This window comes from Cnephaeus nilssonii, assembly GCF_951640355.1.
Source record: "Cnephaeus nilssonii genome assembly, chromosome: 17".
NCBI lineage: Eukaryota > Metazoa > Chordata > Mammalia > Chiroptera > Vespertilionidae > Cnephaeus > Cnephaeus nilssonii.
In genome coordinates, this window is record NC_137088.1 from 49,170,665 (window position 1) to 49,185,985 (window position 15,321).

Genomic DNA, 15,321 nt, shown 5'->3' on the forward strand with positions numbered 1-15,321 from the left:
AAATGCTGGCTCATTCTTTAGGACCCGTGAATGATCTCCCATCTGACATTCCTCTATGTTCCGACCCTAATTTCTTCAGGCCTCTTTTCTGTGAATCAGGCTTGACTATCATTATCTTTTTGCATGGTTTTCTCCCCCATGAGACTGTGACAGACTTAAAAAGAGATACTCTTTTGTAATCCCCATGTCTAGGGACAAATCTGTATTAAAGTAGATGATTGATGAATTAGTAAAGAATGAAATCCTTTTATCTTGTTCACATCCCTCCTACCTTTGTTAGGAATATGTCAGTACTAATTATTTCTGAAGTTGTTTGGGAGGTAACAGTGGCAGTGGCTAGGGACTGAGTGAATACTTTTTGCTTGTTCAACGTCTCAAGTGTGTCTAAAACCTCTGAAATCTTGCGCTTTCTTCACTAGGAAGTCCAACGCTGTACGGCTGACATGAACATCACCGCAGAACATTCCAATCATCCAGATAACAAGCACAAAAACAGATACATCAACATTTTAGCATGTGAGTAATCAACTTCAAGCTCTCTTCGACTGCGAGGAGATTAAATCTTCATGCCAGGTATAAGCTGAAAGCCAAGCAGTCAGATGCAGGGTGCCAACAAAGAACTACCCTTGCAAGTTGTCTGTCATTCACCCGTCTTCAGCAGGACCCAGGAAGAAATGGGGACATTTTCTGCCCCCTTAGTCTTCCTTTAAGCTGTAGGATCTCTTTCATTAATCTTAATAATAAGATGATTAAAAGAAAATGTTCTGAGCTTCACTGTTTTCACATGTGACTCCATATGTGAAACCAAAAAATTTTAATGTCATGTGGCTCTCTTGACATTGTTTTAACCAGTGAGAGCCAAATCTTTTAATACAAATAGAAATTCTGGAATTGAATCAAGTAAGTTGACTTTCAAAGCCATCTTTCTAAGACGAGGTCATTGGTCTCTGCCCTAAGTGGTGAGCCTGCAGTCCTTGTGGCCCACGTGTTTAATCCTATCCAACATATTTCCGGGGTCAAGAGTATCCTGAAGATCCCGGACTCAAATATGTGTTATTCTTTTTTAAAAAAATATATTTTTATTGATTTCAGAAAGGAAGGGAGAGGGAGATAGAAACATCAATGCTGAGAGAGAATCATTGATCGGCTGCCTCCTGCATGCCCGCCACTGGAGATTGAGCCTGCAATCCGGCATGTGCCCTTGACTGGAATCGAACCTGAGACCCTTCAATCCGCAGGCCGACACTCTATCCACTGAGCCAAACTGGCTAGGACAATTAAGTGTTATTCTTATGGAGCCCAGGAATACCATAGGAGCACAGGCCACTTCTATGGCCAGATTGCCACTTTTCGTAGACATCGGTGCTTGGGTCACTGGCAGATGATATATGCTGTGCTATTAAGGGCAGGAAGAGCACAGGTGTTTATGGTTAACATACATGATGGTAAGGAACACATTATAGAGTTTTATGTAATAGTGCATTTAAATTGGACCACTTAAATTTGAACAGTGCTGGAGTCTGTAATACTTCAGTGAGATATAATTCACATACCATTAAATTCACCCATTTAGAGCTAGTTTACATTCCATTGCTTTTTAGTGGAGTCAGAGTTGTACGACCATCACCACTATCTAGCTATAGAACATTCTTAGCACCCAACAAGAAACCCATTACCCAGCCACGCCCAGTTCATCCCTTTCCCCCTAAACTCCCTAGAAACCATGTACCTACTTTCTGTCTCTATGGGTTTGCCTATGTTGACATTTTATATAAAGGCAATCAGACAACATGTAGCCCTCTGGGTCTGACTTCTTCTACATAGCATGATGTTTTCCAAGATTTATCCATGTTGTAGCTGTATCAGTATTTAAGTCCTTCTTATAAATAATACCCTGTGCTATAGATATACCACGTTTTGCTTACTCATTTATCATTTAATGGACATTTGTATTATTTCAAATTTTTTATTGTGAATAATGCTGCTACAAATATTTGTATATATGGTTTTGAGTAGACATATATCTTTAATTCTCTTGGGATTACACTTAGGAATGCAATAGCTAGGTCATGTGGTAAGTTTATGTTTAAAATGTTTAAGAACTCCCAAACTGTTTTCCAAAGTGGCTGCACCACTTTACATTCCAGCCAGCAATATGTTAGGGTTTCAGTGTCTCCACACCCTCATCAACACTTGTTATTTTTTATTTTTATAAGAGCCATCCTAATGCATGTGAAGTGGTATCTCACCGTGATTTTGACTTCCATTTCCATAGTGATTAGTGATGTTGACCATCTTTTCATGTACTTATTGGCCATTTGTATATTTCTTTTGGAGAAATATCTATTCACATTCTTTATCCATTTTTAAAATGATTACTTATCCTTTTTTTTCCAGTTTGAGTTCTTTAGACATTCTGGATAGAAATCCCTGATCAGACAGATTTGCAAGCATTTTCTCTCATTCTGTGCATTGCCTTCTTTCTTAATGATGTCCTCCTTTGATGCACATACAAGAGTGTCCCCAAAAAATGTATACACACTATAACAGCTGGTAGCTCAATTCTGAGAATGTACTTTAATAAACAGTTAAAGTACATTTAACTGCCTTCATATTTATTTAAAGTGTGTGCATACATTTATGGGTCACCCTAGTTTTTTTAAATTATGGTGAAATCCTATGTATCTGTTTTTTATTTTGTTGCCTATGCTTTTGGTGTCATACCTAAGAAATCATTGCCTAATCCACAGTCATGAATATGGTTTTAGCTTTTACATTTAGTCTTTGATCAATTTTAAATTAATATTTGTATACGGTTTGACGTAGGGATCAACTTCATTCTTTGTATATTGATATCCAGTTGTCCCAGTACTCTGTTGAAAAGACTCTTCTTTTCCCCCATTGAATTGTCTTAGGACCTTTAATGCAAATTAACTGACTATAGGTGTAAGGGTTTATTTCTGGACTCTCAATTCTATTCCATTAACGTCTATCCTTATGTCGGTACTACACTGTCTTGATTACTGATTATAGCTTTGTAACAAGCTTTTGAAGTTGGGGAACTGTGAGTCTTCCAACTTTGTTCTTCAAGATTTTTTCCCCGGCTAATCTGGGTCCCTTGTGTTTCCACATGAATTGGCTAAAGGATCAGCTTATTACTGTAAGAAAAAGCGTAGCTGGGATTTTGATATGGATTGCATCAAATCTGTAGATTAATTTGGGAAGCACTGCCATCTTAACAGTAGTCTTTCAATTCATTAAGATGGGATGTCTTTCCATTTACTTAGGTCATCTTTTATTTCTTTCAACAATGTTTTATAGTCTGCATTTTAAAGGTGCTACATTTTTATGCAATATATTGCTGGGTATTTTATTCTTTTTCATGCTAATGTAAATAGAATTGTCCACTTAATTTTATGTTCAGATTGTTCACTGAATATATAGAGTTGATTTTTGTATGTTTATATGGTGTCTTACAACCGTGGCTGAACTAATTTATTCTAATAGTTATTTTTGTGTGTATTCCTTAGAATTTCTAAACACAAGATGGTGTCATCTATGAAAGTAGTTTTACTTCTTCCTCTAGATAAAGTTTTAAAAGAACCACAAGTCATTTTTTGATAAAGAGTGTCTTTCAGTTATCTGAGAGAAGGAGCAGGTAAACAAGAGAATAAGGAAGAAGAGTCAAACTTTTCTTTTCTCTCCATCTTTGAGCGAATTGACTCTGGTAGTATTTGTTGGCCAATCCAGTCAAGGCTCATTGTGCTGAGATTGTGAGGATTTGTAGCTCATATGACTGCTCTCCACCACAGCAACCTTTACTTCTGGTGACCTCACTGTCTTGGCTAAACATATGTGGCAAAGCAAAGGGAGGAAATCAAAGCAACTTCTGTGTGACGTGAGCAAGGGTCCTGGTTTTGCTGGGAAACCACCGACTCCAGTTAGATGTGGTTATGCTTTCACAGGTCCATTGTGATTTTATTTGCACAAATTCAAATCATGCGGTTCCATTGTCTTGAGTTCAGAGAGTTGGGTTTTGGTGGCCTCCTGGCCATTTGGCCAGGTTCTGGGCATATCACTTATCAGCTTGGTCTACCCCTATGTTAATACCTCTGCATAGCAGAGAGTAGCATGGAAATGTCGTGGAACAAGTAAAATTTGTCCTTGAATGTGCTGGAAAAACAACTTTCTCACAAAGCATCACAACTTTTAAGGTAAATGTGGATGCCAGCACGCCAGCTCGTGCATTGATCTGCTTAACCATTCTATTACCTTATTAATTAAATGTGAAATTGCCACTTGAAGGATTTTTTTTTTATTTGTCCCTCTGAGAAATAATTGACAATATAATGCTAAGAACCCAGAACAGTTTGTATCCAGGTGCCTTATTGAAATTTTTCATTCAGGGCCTGTTTCTATCAGGCAGCCCTGTTCATGCCAACTATAGTCTGAGTTTGTCAGAACAAGCAATTCACAATTCCCAGAAGGTAGACGGCTTTCAAAAGGTGTTTGATACAGTCCGTCAGTCGTGTCTGGGCTAATCCATTCATGGGGCTTCTTTTTGAACTAGCCTTGGATGGCCATGACTATAAACAGAAATGTAAGTTGGCTTTTGCCCATTTCTAGCTAGGGAAAATAAAATTATGACCTCAGCCTTATTTTATTTAGTTTGTTATCCTAAAAATCACAAGCTCACTCTGTTGGGCAACTAAAGGCACATAGCATCACCCCCTTTTGGTCACAGCTAAAGTTAAGTGGATCCTAAAATCTGGTCATTGACTTCAGAGCTGTGCAAGGACAGTGCGCTTACAGGCAGCTCTAGCTCCCTCAATGGCGTAAGCTCTGTTGGGGTGGCAGGGACTCCGATTTAATTCAGCCGTAAAAGCTGCTGAAAATAGATGCTATGGACTTGATAGAACAAAAAATCACTGTATACAAAAATATTGCAAAGACAATATTCTATCCAATAACAGGGTTTTTTCCCCCAGTTTTAAAATAACTGCATTTTGATACTACACTTAACAATTAAATAATTCAACAGTACCTGGGAACTTTTAAAAATTAGCACAGCAAAAAAATGTAATAGGGGATTCATCAAAATCAAAAGCATTCCTAAGTACATTCTTTTAAAACAGAGGTCATTTCTAAAATGTGCCTGTGGTCTGAGCCATGCATTTAAGAATGCCCATTACCCAAAAACTTGGTTGTGTTTCTAACAATCACTTTTTAATGTTTGTAGTAATGGGGAGGGGATGGGGGCGTGGGTTAATCAAAGGCCTTGGAAGTTGGTTTTAAAGTGTCGGACCAGGAAATTTTGGAGGGTCGCAACTTGCAGGGGGTTAGATGAACTAACAAGGCCCTCAGTCTGCCTTGTGGGGCGCTCACAGGTCAGAGCATGAGGCTGTGTTTTTTCCGTGAGGTTCAGATGCTGGGTCTTTCAATGTTTGTTCTTCTGACAGAGATTTCAGGGGTCTTCTGGGAGATGCCACCGAACCTGTTGGCCTGTTTTGTGCTTCAGAATGCTGCTGCTTTCGCAACTGTACATTTTGGTTTGCTCTTCTGTCTTCTTATCCTCCACAGATGATCACAGCAGGGTGAAGTTAAGACCTCTGCCGGGAAAAGACTCTAAGCACAGCGACTACATTAATGCAAACTATGTCGATGTAAGTCCAGCTGTTTTTATACGCCTGTTTGTGACCGTCGGAGAGGGCCGGGGAGGGGTGCGGGGGTGTTGTGATGCTGCACAGAGCTTTCCCTAGAGGCACAGCCTGTCCTGCGTGGCTGGCACTTGAAGTAACTGCTCTGTGACACCGCTTCCATCTGACTTGGTGCTGTGTCGTCTTCGAAGGGTTACAACAAAGCAAAAGCCTACATCGCCACCCAGGGACCTTTAAAGTCTACATTTGAAGATTTCTGGAGGATGATTTGGGAACAAAACACTGGAATCATCATCATGATTACAAACCTTGTGGAAAAAGGAAGAGTAAGAGCCTCTTAATCATATATCCTTGTTCAAAAACCGTATTTATGGAGCACCTGCTGTGTGTGTGTGGCGGGGCGGGGGGAGGGGGGGGTGTTTTGACCAGGCGCAGAGTTACAGGAACGAGGAGCGTCCCTGCCCTCACCTGGCCGTGCTCTGGTGCGGAGTGAGCGGGCACTGGTAGGCATGGGTCACCTGGGATACGAGAGGAGCAGGTATTGGGGCGATGCTGGAAATGGATGGCTGTGTCTTCTCGCACAGACATTTTGTAAGGAAACCAGTATTTGAAGTGAGATTGTCAGTGAGTGAGGAGGAGAGTTGCACAGGTTGAAAGGGACAGGAGGGGCGGCCACGTGTCGGGGTGGAGAGAACAAAAGCAGGGGAGTTGGAGGACCGGTGTAGCCAGAGAACTGGTAACAGTTCAGACGGGAGGTGAAGAGACCGCCTGAGCACCGGGTCGGCGTTAAAGGGACCTTTTGAAAGATGGTGGTCAGTGTTCTAGCGCGTTAGACGGTGAACTCACACCCGATGGTGCTGATCTGGCTGGAGTGAGGGCTACGTTGCAGGCTCGGTGCTCGAATCACTGCAGCTTCGCTTCGGCTGATGGAGCCCCGTTGGGCCTTTGGCGGCCCCAGCTGTGCGTGCGTCGGCGCCTTCCTCCAGCTCCTTTAGAACATCCCACCCACGTTTCTCACGGGCCAACACGCAGATCTCTTCTTCAGCCCGCGTGGTAGTACCTCATGTGTTGAAAGATGATCGTTTCTCTAGTGATCTTGTTTGAGAGGAACCTCTTCAGAGGTCCTGCCGGCCCGTGGCTTGCAGCCCGTGAGTTCCTTTTCTGTCGGCTGCACGCGGTACTACCTGCGCTTTAACGCCGTCTCTTGCAGTTACACTATCAACAGTACAATTGTGACAAGAATTGCATATGCCATTTACAACTCTTTTTTTTTGCAGCGAAAATGTGATCAGTATTGGCCGACAGAGAACAGTGAGGAGTATGGAAACATTATCGTCACACTGAAGAGCACAAAAGTCCACGCCTGCTACACTGTCCGTCGCTTCTCAGTCAGAAACGCAAAAGTGAAGAAGGTATCAAGGCAGTGGGGGGGGGCTGCCAGGCGGCTCTTTATAAACTTGCGTGGAAATGACCACACAACCAAGGCCAGTTCTCAGAACCAGCTTGGGGTTTTGAGAGGATTTTAAAGCATTTTTTTTCACAACTCTTTTGATTGTCACCACTGTATGGTGTGAATGATGTTGGCAAAGCACAGAATAGGGTTTAACTGGCCTGAGATCTTTAACCTCTCTCTGAAGGCGGCTTCATTTTAGAAAAGGCCCTCTTAGGTTTTGGTACCCGGCAGATACGTCAGCGTCTGTGTTGAGTTAGCTTTTGTTTTGTTTTGTTTTTGTTGTTAATCCTCACCAGAAAGAGTGGAAGGGAGGGGAAAAGAGAGGGAGAAAGGAACATCGATGTGAGAGAGACGCATCTATCGGTTGCCTCCCGCACCTGCCCCCACCAGGGCTGGGGCCTGAGCCTGCAGCCGGCACATGCCCCAGATCGGAATCAAACCCGGGATCCTTCAGTCCACGGCTGACACTCCAGCCACTGAGCCAGTCCGGCCAGGGCTTGCGTTAGCTTTTTAACTCCAATTTTCTGACAGCTTTCAAGGAACACTAAGCCTACAGGATGCTACTAATAAGTGTGGAAAACGAATGCTACATAACCCAAACCCCCCCTTAGAAAGGTGCAGCGGCACGAGTGGTCAGAGGGCTGGAGTGAAGAAACCACTTCACTTGGTTTTGCCCCGCAGAGTTTGGGCAAGAGGAACAGATTACCTGAAGGCAGCCTTTCCACGGGGTGGGAGTCTCGGGATGTTCAAACTCCACAGTCCCAGCGAGACTCCGATCAGGACAGCAGCACTGGGTCCTCTGGACCGATGCCCATTGCGAATGTGGACTAGTTACTCTGTGGAGACTTGGAGTATTGGCTGTTTGTAGCAGTGGGTCTTGGCCGATTTTTCTTTTTCTTTTTTTTTGAGTCTTGGGCATCGTTGAGAATGTGATAGAGCTGTAGCCCCCTTACTCCAGAAGAATTCATTTATACAAATTATTATATACAATTTGTTGCTCTGAAGACCATCTGGGGTCCAAGGTTATTGAGTCCTTTCTTCGTTTAGTTTTTCCCCCAAGAATGGCAGAGTATATAAAAGTCAGCAGCACCGCATTATCTGTGTTCTGTCTAATAGAACTGAGCTGGTGCAAGCCAGCAATCGATTTATACTTGCAAAGCCCATTACTCAGGGAAACCCTTCCGGTATTTAAACATGGCCCACTTACTCTTAATTTTAGAAACAGCGTAAGGCAGAGGAGGACGTACATAAGAACTTGAGATGTTTTGCACACTGATAAGAGGATGAAGTAGTAATTGAAAATGAGAGTTCACAGGAGAATGAAGAAATCAGAGCCATCGGGGGCCTTGTAGGGCAGGGCCAAGCACCCCGCAGGCCACAGTGCTGATTTAGTAACGACCCTGAGCCAGCAAACCTTTTTGTTTTGTTTTGTTCGTTTGTTTTTTAGTTTTTGGAGGTATATAAGAAAAGCAGTATCATAGTAAGTAATCTGTTTGGGGAAATTTTTTATCTAAAGTAGTTAAAATGTAAAAAGTTCAGCCACTTAAAGGAAAAGGACTCTGAAAAATCCTATATAATAAAAGGGTAATATGCAAATTGACCAAACAGTGGAAGGGTGGGGCCAGCAAGCGGGTGGGGCCAGGCCAGCCAAGGCAGGTGCCAGCAGGCAGAGGGAGGGGACGCCACTGTCCCCCGATTGGCCTGCCAGGGTTGCCTCCCACAGAGGGAGGCCACCTGTGATGGCAGCAGGGCGAGTCGGGGCAGGGCCAGCCACAGCCTGCCCAGTCGCTGCCCACAGAGGGAGGCCAGACTGCGGCTTAGGCCCGCTCCCCAGGGGATAGCGCTGGCTGGTGAGCAGGCCTAAGCTGTCAGTTGGACATCCCCTGAGGGTTCCCAGACTGCAAGAGGGTGCAGGCCGGGCTGAGGGATCCACCTGAGGGCATGAATTTTGTGCACCGGGCCTCTAGTTAATTTATAAAATGATAAATTTATAGAGATTGAGACTCAGTTGTCACTCAGGGTCCACCTGCACTTGGGATCCTGAAGGTCCCCCTGGGCGTGGAGCGAAAGTGGGGGTCCTGGTCACTGTCAGTGGAAAGCAAGGCACGAGGAGGCCTCTGGAGGCGGGGCAGGAAGTCAGGAATGAGGCCAGTGGGCAAATTACAAAGTGCTTTATATGGTTCCAAGTCCAAAAAACGGATTTTAAGCATTTATTCTTGGTACCATCCTAAACCATTCTTTCTCCTAAGCGATGTCTGACACTTCTCGTCCAGCTGGAAAAATGTCTCCATTTACAGCATGAGATGCCACAGAGAGGAAATAACCTGGCCAGGAGCAGCAGCTGGGGCGAACGAGGCCAGACTGGGTCCTGTTGCCCAGAATGCTCACACTCAGTGTAAAGCTGTCTGTGTTCACCTTTCTCTAGGGTCAGAAGGGAAATCCCAAGGGCCGCCAGAACGAGAGGGTGGTGATCCAGTACCACTACACGCAGTGGCCTGACATGGGCGTCCCCGAGTACGCCCTCCCCGTCCTGACCTTCGTGCGGAGGTCCTCGGCCGCCCGCACGCCGGAGATGGGCCCGGTGCTGGTGCACTGCAGGTAGGCCGGGGCTTCCTTTCTCCTGCCTGGATGTCCTGCGAAGAGGGCAGAGCGGGGCTGTGGACTTGGGAATCCAGACCGCTGTGGTCCTGCTGCTGTTGGATTTAGAAACTGAGTCTTCGTTGAAGACGGGGACCAGTAAGAACTGTTACATAGAACAACCATATTCCCACGATATTAAGAAAGCTTCTGCTGCTTTTAAGGTTAAAACTAAATCTACTCTCATATACTCTGATTTGTATAACATGATTGTATTAATAAAATCTCCATTATGTATAGGGAAGCTGCAGGCTGCTCATATGTAAAAATCTGACCGTAAACACAATTTTACAGCTTCTCACCCTAGAGATTTTGAGTTTCTGTCTACGGCTTTTCCTGTGGGTTCCATGAAATAATTACAGTGCATGAAAGGATTATATTTTCAAAACTTCTCTCCTGCACTACCTTAAACGGCCTTAGTTGGTTGTTTAGAAAGTGCTCTTGCTGAGTTTTGTTTGTGATTGTATTCTTGGCCTTTTTTCACTTTGGTATTCAGGTGGATGTTGCTTACTCTGGGACTTATCTTCCTAGCTGCACAGCATTTTCTCAGTACTTGTTTGGGCTGATCTCATGCTCTGCAACATCCTCTGCAGAAGTTGGAACCCATCTTCTGTTTAAAATCCCATGAGAACGCTGCATGTTTGCTAACCAAGTTAGGAATCACTAAAATAGAGATGAATGGCTATCGAGGGCTTGGGGGTCACACGCCAGTGTGAGATGAGGACCTGCTGTGGGGGTACTGCCTAAAGAAGCTTGCTACTCAGTACACAGGGCTTAGATCTTCCCATTTTTGTTTAACAAAAAAATGTGAAGAGGAGGCCGGATTTTCCAGATGTGACATTCTTACTCTATACCTGGCTTATTAAAGGAAAGCACCCCTTTAAATGGGAGCTTTCTAATACTGGCAGGGAGCGTTGGGCAGAAAGGGGATTTACTGAAAGGACAGTGGGCACCCCCAGAATAACGGGGAGTGTTGGGGGTACCAGGCACAGGCCAAACCAGCAAGGGAAACTCCCCCGTCCTGCTGCAGCAGCTGTGGAGCTGACTGCCGGGGAGGCCGAGAGCGCCAGGTCGCCCCTTCCTGGGGCTCCTGTGGTAGGAAGGCAGGCGGGGCCCCCATCGAGACTCGGGAAGTGGGGCCTGTCCTCAGAAACTGTTTGGATGCCGTCCAGGATGAACAACGTGTCTAAACAACAGGGTGATTCTATGCTCATTGGCACTTGAGGTGGTAATTTTTCCCGTCGCGCTTCATGACATGAGAAAGCAAGAGGTCCTACCGAGTGTCCTCCTCTCTTCCAGCGCCGGCGTGGGCAGGACGGGCACCTACATAGTGATAGACAGCATGCTGCAGCAGATCAAAGACAAAAGCACAGTGAACGTCCTGGGCTTCCTGAAGCATATCAGGACGCAGCGCAACTACCTCGTCCAGACAGAGGTAAGCGGCTGCCGGGCTCTGGAAGTGGAATGGTGTTGAGGAGACATACATTCTCTCGGGGCCTGAAAGAATTCACTGGTTTGTATTAGAAGGTATCCTGGCCGTGATACCATTCTTTGGCTCCCCGATTTCCATTTCTGTGTGGATCTTAAATGTGGAATTCTCAGCCACTACACAAGCACTTATGTAGCCAATTCAGTTGGATCTAGGCCTGTGGAAAGTGAAAAATAGATGTATAGTATGGGAAAGAACGGTTCTAAAGTCCTTCATTGAACTCCCATTTCTCCATCGCGTGTACATTGAACCTGTCGTTTGGGGCATGGTAGGGAGTATAGAACTACACTCAGCACAGTCTTACCCTAAACTAAGTTACAGTGGGTAAGCAAGTAAGTATGGGGGCAAACCAGATAGGGGTAAATGCTTGAGAAATCCAGGGGGAGGTCCCTGCTAGGGGAAGAGCTCATCCAAGGTGGATTTTAGGGATGGGGTAGAGGTGCCCCACCCCTTGGCGGCCCTGCTCAGTGACTGCCATATATTGTGCCTGTTAGGAGCAGTACATTTTCATCCATGATGCCTTGTTGGAAGCCATTCTTGGAAAAGAGACTGAAGTATCTTCAAATCAACTGCATAGCTATGTAAACAGCATCCTCATACCAGGCGTAGGAGGAAAGACACGACTGGAAAAACAGTTCAAGGTAGCGTTTTCATACATTTCTTTGGTTAAAAAAGCAAGGAATTAAGAAATGCCATGAGTTTGGGGTCATGTCTTTTTTTGCATGAACATACACACTACAATGGATTACTGTTTATGCTCCTCAAGTGTAATGCAAAGAAATACAAAGTTCGACCTCTGTATGCATTGTTGGGGCCCAAGTAGGTAGTGCGGTGCTGTATTTTCTTCTGCACAGTTTACAGCTTTATCTGAACATGGGCATCAGCCCCTGACCACAATGACATAATGCTTTGGAATCAGTCCTCACTGTCTAAAAAATATCCTACCCCATCTTATCCTTATTAAGAACAGTTATTGAAGACTATCCTAGCAGATAATTTAGAAACTAGGAAAGAGCTGCTCAAGAATACTAGAGAAAAGTTAACTTTTCCTAAACGGTTGTTCCTTTTTCTTTGAAAGGGGCATGAAATGTAAAGGCAGTTAAGGTTTATATGGAATTGACTTGGAGTAAAGGTAGAAAAAGAGACTATAAGGGCTGTTAACATAATTAAGACCAGAAAAGCTGTTATCTCAAAGGATTTATTATAACTTTCCAATGTTGTCTGTCTCTCTAATCTCTAAGTGCTTTTCTATTTCCTAGTCTCTCAGTCTTTTAAATTCTCTTTTTTTTGCACACTGTTCCATGTGTAATTTCTCATTTTGTATCAAGGTGGAAGGAATGAGATGAATCTGTACAGTTTTGGTTTTCATGGTAAAACTTTGATAGACTCTGAAACCTTCATTTGACTCTCCCCAAAATAAATGAGACAGCCAAGCAAATTATAGCAAGTGATGTGAAGTGAGGAAGATTAATTTCAGAGTTCAGTCATGACAATTTCATATTTCTAGCTCTCCTTTCATAACATCCAAAGTACTCTAAAAACCATTTGAGGTAATTAGTGTCTCACTTTAAATGTTTAAAATGAATTCCTGAAAAATAATTAAATACCAACATTTCTTAAATGCTGCCTTTTCTATTTCTGTAATATTTTACATGTACTTTTTTTTTTTGCAAACCATATTTCTGGCAAAGGACTTGTGTCCAGAATGTACAAAGAGCTCTCACAACTCAATCAAAAATGGGCAAAAGTTTTGAATACACATTTTATCAAAGAAAATATACAAATGACTAATAAGCACAGGAAACCATTTCATACCTATTACAGTGTTGGTGCAGTACATGTACTTTTTTTAAAATTCATCAAAGAAATCTGTTCATTCCATTGGGAACCTTGGTAATTGGACCTTTTACAGGCACTAACCACTTTAGAACTTGAAGGGGGAAAAAATAAGAATCAGAAACTTAACGACATCCAGGGCCTTTGACATTAGTATTTGGAGGAGGCCATTCCCATATATTCTATTAACATGAGCCAGAGTGTTTGTGTGTGTGTGTGTGTATACACGTATACACACACACACACACACACACACACACATATATATATATATATATATATATATATATATATATGATAAAGTGGTTCAACCAATTTTTATATATATATGTGTGTGTGTGTATGATTGATAAACAGGAAGAATAACCAAACTACTGGGGCTAATTATTTATAACAATCTTACAAAAATGTCAGTTCAGTTCAACAAAAATTTACTGAGAACTTAGTCAATTCTTTGAGAAATTGATTAGCGCTTTTTAGCATAGCTCTTGTACCTGAAGAATTCCAAGAAAAAATTTCACAAAACCAATGACATCAACAGGAAAAAAATCCACATTCATTCAGTAAATATCTATTACCTAGTATTACCTAGTACCTATCACAAAGGAGCCAAACCCCTGGTAGAAGAAATAAGCATACAGACAACCAAGATAATATAGAGAAACACCACTCATGAAACAAAAAATAGTCTCCTAGTTTCTAAATTATCTGCTAGGTAATAATCTGATTATTGGTATTTTTTTCCCAGATCATCAGGCAAATGCTATCAATTATACTTGGTTGTTTGTTTTATTTTTTTTTTACCTTTATTGATAAAATTTAACATTGTAGTTCAAGGTATTTTGATGAACATATGTATTGCGAAATGATTATCACAACAAGGTTAGTTTGCATGTCTACCACTCTGCCCTTGAATGAAGACTGAAATGTGGTTTTTCTTTCAGCTGGTCACACAGTGTAATGCAAAATACGTGGAATGCTTCAGTGCTCAGAAAGAGTGCAACAAAGAAAAGAACAGAAACTCTTCGGTAGTGCCATGTAAGATCTTAGTCAGTTTGACTTGGTTGGGTGTGTTATGTCTTTTCCATTGGATATTACGTAGCACTACTATGTAATCGGATACTCCCCGGGGAAGGTTATGCGCAGGACAACAAAGGCAATTGGGGAGGGCTGGCTCTCAGTGCCAGCAAGTCACTGCAGCTGCATGACATGAAGCCTAATTTCAGTTCACCTCAAAATGCAAGAACTGGGTCACTTCTACCATAGGGTAACTATAAAAAAGTGAAGCCGTTATCCGTTATCACTGTGGCATTAACACTCCTTTAAAACTTGGACTCCAAGATGAACCTGCACAGTGGTGACTGTACCCCTGAAGTATTCTGCCTATTGAGATCAAAGCGCTGTTGCTCGGCGGTGACCTTTGTATAAATAACTCGGGACACAGGCACAGGCGTTCATTGGAGAGATGATCTCCACTGGGAAAGGCCCCTGAGTTTTAAGCCCTTCATGGGGAGAGCGATATGGATAAGCGGATAGCAAAAGAGCGAAGTAAGATAGAGTGGTGCACTTGTAGGACTATGAAACCAGAAAAAACTTGATCTGAAACCTGTCATCTCTGCCCGAGTATCAGTGATGTGCTGTGAAAATGCCTCCCACAGTAAAACTATTCCCACACTGTCCTGGGAATGTGGAGCACATTTTACAGGCTGCTACGCTGATAACTCTTTAGCTTGGCTAAAAAGAAAGGGCAGCCAGGAGGATGTTACCAGGTAAATTTTAGGACGTGCTGTTGGTTCCATGTGTGTAATGGGCAAATGTGGCGTTTTGTTTTCTCATGTGACAGCTGAGCGCGCTCGAGTGGGCCTTGCACCGTTGCCTGGAATGAAAGGAACAGATTACATTAATGCTTCTTATATCATGGTGAGAGTCAACCATTAATTATAAATAAAGTCAATTAAACTGAAAGGTGCTAAAGAGCAGATACCACCTATGTAACTGATTTCATTTTTCAAAGAATTTCTCAATGTGTAATATCAAAATTATAGAGATTTCCGTGTCTTGGAACCTCTAACAAAAGACCCCTAATCGTTGGGAGTACAAAAATGCTTACACTAAGAAAAGCGCTTGTTAAGGAATTAACTTTATTGTTAATTCCACCCATCTCATCTTGAAATAAATGTTGAAATTACTGTTAAGTAAAAACAGCAGGGGCAACTAGAAGTGAATTGTACATGGAGAGAAAATTGTCT

The 15,321-nt window shown here is 42.9% G+C and overlaps 1 protein-coding gene across 4 annotated transcripts in view; it reads left to right on the forward strand.

Annotated features, from left to right (window-relative positions):
- PTPRG (protein tyrosine phosphatase receptor type G) overlaps positions 1 to 15,321 on the forward strand; it is a 665,484-nt gene that overhangs the window by 630,958 nt on the left and 19,205 nt on the right. For all 4 annotated transcript variants that reach the window (XM_079794570.1, XM_079794568.1, XM_079794567.1 and 1 more), the window contains 9 exons: positions 420 to 516; positions 5,581 to 5,663; positions 5,849 to 5,983; positions 6,935 to 7,069; positions 9,536 to 9,708; positions 11,047 to 11,182; positions 11,731 to 11,877; positions 14,017 to 14,110; positions 14,916 to 14,992. In XM_079794570.1, the coding sequence (XP_079650696.1) occupies positions 420 to 516; positions 5,581 to 5,663; positions 5,849 to 5,983; positions 6,935 to 7,069; positions 9,536 to 9,708; positions 11,047 to 11,182; positions 11,731 to 11,877; positions 14,017 to 14,110; positions 14,916 to 14,992 (1,077 nt within the window). The remainder of the gene's footprint in view (positions 1 to 419; positions 517 to 5,580; positions 5,664 to 5,848; positions 5,984 to 6,934; positions 7,070 to 9,535; positions 9,709 to 11,046; positions 11,183 to 11,730; positions 11,878 to 14,016; positions 14,111 to 14,915; positions 14,993 to 15,321) is intronic.